The 3,946-nt window shown below is 33.2% G+C and overlaps 1 protein-coding gene across 1 annotated transcript; it reads right to left on the reverse strand.

Moving 5' to 3' along the window:
• Positions 1-881: 881 nt before the first annotated feature.
• K441DRAFT_575420 (uncharacterized protein) lies at positions 882-1,154 on the reverse strand (the record flags this gene model as incomplete). Its single annotated transcript, XM_067644165.1, has 1 exon — positions 882-1,154. A coding segment is annotated over one exon (273 nt), but the record flags the coding sequence as incomplete, so codon positions are not given.
• Between the last annotated feature and the right edge of the window lie 2,792 nt (positions 1,155-3,946).

Genomic DNA, 3,946 nt, shown 5'->3' on the forward strand with positions numbered 1-3,946 from the left:
GAAGAAAGTGAGTTATAGATACTTTTTGCCCCCTAGGGCAGAAATTGGGATGTTGTATTTAGCTAAGGATCCGATATTATAGTCCCTAGAAAGAGGACTATATTAGGAAATTGTTTAGGCTAGATATAATTGCTTTCCCATACCCTAATTCCGATTGGGTTATTATATAGTAGCGTACCGTCTAAGTAAGGGCTACTTTCTAGATCTACTTGGGGAAATAAACTTATATAGTTAGCTTAAATATATTACTAAGCGCTAAATCTTACATTAGAGCGGCTGAGGTGGCTCTTGCTCTATAAAAGGGTTAATATAAGCTTTAAGTATTCTTAAAAATACTTACGCTTCCTATATATTAACTTCTTTTTCCCGCTTATATCCTTTACCTTAATTAGGATTCTATATTTAATAAAGAAGTAAAAGGAGGGAATATAGTGTACCAAAACCTGTTTTATACATATTATAATTTGCAAAGACATGCGCCTGATTAATTAAAATTAAAGTAGCGATAACTGCTATCTTTTTGCCCGATAGCTGTAGATTTCTAAACATTTGTCGATTACTAAATGTCTCCTTTAGTAAGGATTCTAGAGCAATCGTATTATAGTAGCTGTTAGACCTCTAAGCCTTAATGAGCTTTTTAATGTCGCTAAAAAAGGATTTCTTTTCCTTTTACTTTGCGAAAAATCTCCTTATAATGGATTTAAAGTTCTTACTGCACTATATAACGTCCCATAAGCAGAGACCTATACTAAGAACAATTAATCCTCCTAGTAATTTAGTTATTATTCTACTTAAATTAAGTGTATTATGTTCTTACCAGAGCTTATACCTACAGTTAAATTAAAGAAATCTTACAATTTGCATTCGGAACCTAGAGTCTTCTATAAGAGGATAAGGAACTCTAGAGGAACTACCCCCCTTGTTTTACCGCTATTAATACTAAGAATTCTAACCCTATAAGTTGGTAGTTTAATTAGTGTAGTAAGGGAGCTAGCTCTGTAAAGAATATATTCCGATATAGTAAACTTATATTTAGTACTAAGAGCACCTTTCCTAAACATTTTAACGTAAGTGTTATATACTAAATGACCGTAGCTAAGTATGTGTTGTGGGATACGTACAAAACAGTAAAGGCACGTTTTACTAGACTTTAAAGTCGACTAGATAATTTTAGTAGATTAAGCTATACTTATATGCGACTCTATAGAGGACGCATTATCGTTTTCCCTAGTCCATTTTTATAGTTCTTAGAAGTTGCGATAGAACTTCTCCTCTACCTTCTAAAATTGCTTTAAGGCAAGCTCTTCAACGTTATAAACTAAATTAAAGGCTTTTAGGCAAGACTGTCTATATAGCCGCAGGAGAATTTTAGGTGTAAATACTGTAATATCTTTAGTAAAAAAAAAGACTTATTGTTTAGGGGAGCTTATAAGGGGTACTATAAGGATAAGTGTCTAAAAAGAGGCTTAAAGCAATGTACGTGGTAATATCTTCGTACAATGTAACATATTTAACGCCCATTTGTAAGAAGTTTTAGAGGTGGTTTAGTAATACGCCGTTATGAATTGTATACGTTCTTGTGGCCATAACGGGATTAAACGCTTTAGTAATAGTTTGTGTTGTATGTCTTAAGCAAGCTTAATATAACCCTTTAAGATAAGTAGCTAAGAAAAGCTAATAGGATTAACGGTGAGCATCTCTAGAAAAGTTAATTTCTTTTATAAGCTGCTCCTTTAATAGACGAAAGCAGGCCGAGGGCGAAAGCTTTTTGTTAATTAGAAAAACGATAATTAAAGGAAATATCGCCTGGACATAAGAATTCGTACTAATAGTTTGTATTACTTGTTAATTATAAGTTCCGTTACTTATAGAGAATACTAGGATAAGTTTCGGCCGGATATTTTTGGGTAGGTTTAAAAAAATATTTAAAGCGGTCCATCGCACAAGCTGGCCGAGGAGTAGGTCTATACTGTCGAAGTCGTCTATAAAAATTATAAGAACACTACACTGCGGTAGAATAATATGGGTAAGGGCCATGTTAAGCGCTATTTAGGTATTTACGCATGGCCATATAAGCGGATACGTTGTTATTTTATGGCAAGTCGACGGTGTCTACTTTGGCGGAAGTGTAACTTTAGTATTTCTATTGGTAAAGAATATGGGGTGTTCTGCGTGTATTGTTGCATTATCTACATATATATTTACTATACCTCCGGATCAATTTCTTTTAGTATTATTATAGGGAAAAAGAAAACGCAACGCCGTATCTTTATTTCCACCCGTTTTGCTATAGAAAAAGATTATTAATAGTATCTATAAATGTGGTTTCGGAAGTTTATCTACTAAGTGCCGGAAACGGCTAGTATTGCTAATTATAAGGCTATTAGAACCGGCAATTTGTAGCTATGAGATATGATCGCAGAGAGACATACTTACTGTAGATAAAGAGAAAACTAGAACATTTGATATATATATAGTAGGGGTAGTGGTTTTAAGTAAAAATAGAAACTGCCTATAGTGACAGCATCCTTATTAGGGCCTCTCACCCTTTAAGGGAATCCCCTAACAAGCTATAGATAATTTAGATAATAATTATTATAATTTCTATAATAAACAAGGATATTACTATGGTTCTGCTAAAGTCCGCCTAAAAAACCTAGCCGTTAAAGGGCTAGAAGTTTAACCTACTTAAACCGTAGATGATGACTATATATAGCATCTTATCAATATATTTTATATAGAGGGCTGCGATAATCTTAATCTAAAGCACCGGGTGAAAGCCTTAATTTATAATGAAGATATTAGTAATATCTTGTAGGCATTAGAGATAACAGTAAAAGAATTTATACAGTATATTAATATACTAAAGACACTTTCCTATAGAGATAGATTATTTGTTTATCTAGAAGGTAGACACCGAATTAAGGCAGCGAAGCGATTTTTTAATGCTGAAGAGAGGTGGTGGGTAGTGGACTTCTATTCTTTTGGTCAGTTCCTAAATAATAACTAAGAAATATCTAACTAGGTATAGATCTCTCTAATGTTTATAAAGACGCTTTTTAAACCGACTACTCCTATTCCTATCCCTTCTATAATGGCGATATTTATCGCAACTTACGCTATTATAAGTCTCGTAATGATAGATGGTACGATATTTGGATTAATCGGCTTTTACTAAGTAAGAGAAAAGATATATAAACATTAACTGAAAGGAAGGATTAGTTGTTAAGGCGAGCTTTTAATAGTCTAACAGAGTTTATTAGCTTCTAGGTAACGTTTAAAATAGGAACCTTACACCGTATCCTAACAATAAAATGCGATAAGGTATTAAGTATTTCCTATATAGCTAGAAGCTAGCTAATCTATATTAGGAGCTTGTCCATTATCTAGAACATATTCAAATAACTTATTTAGACATCCTTAGAGAACTTCACCCGTATTATCTAGACTTAAGAACTGTTTGTTTAATACAACTACTAACTCCTGCGTACTTAAAATGTGACTAGGAAGAGATTGAATTACAAATAAAAAATGGATAGTTATTTCCTATAGTAAGAGATAGATATAGCAGAAGAGGAATATACCAACGTATTATAAATATTAAGGGACGTATTCCTTCGCTTTTATTGTTTATGGAAGATACTAAGTATCTAGAGGCTCCGGTAAAGGCTTTAAAGTCCCTATTTCCCATAAATATTAATAAAACTCTCCGGTTCAGCATGTATAAAAGCTATTTACGCGATACTAGGGCAAAAATTGAGCTTGCCGAAGGCTCTTTTCACACTATCAAAGAATCTCAAACTATTGCATTTTCTATTACGTATAAAACAATGTGGCTAGCTACTATGCGTTATTCTTTACAGCTAACCGGAATCCCTTGCCTTAAGGATAAAAGAGAGTTGAAATTAGAGGCAATTATTAGCGAACGTATATAGTCTCTATTTGC

The sequence above is a fragment of the Cenococcum geophilum genome, assembly GCF_001692895.1.
Source record: "Cenococcum geophilum 1.58 unplaced genomic scaffold K441scaffold_40, whole genome shotgun sequence".
Lineage (NCBI taxonomy): Eukaryota > Fungi > Ascomycota > Dothideomycetes > Gloniales > Gloniaceae > Cenococcum > Cenococcum geophilum.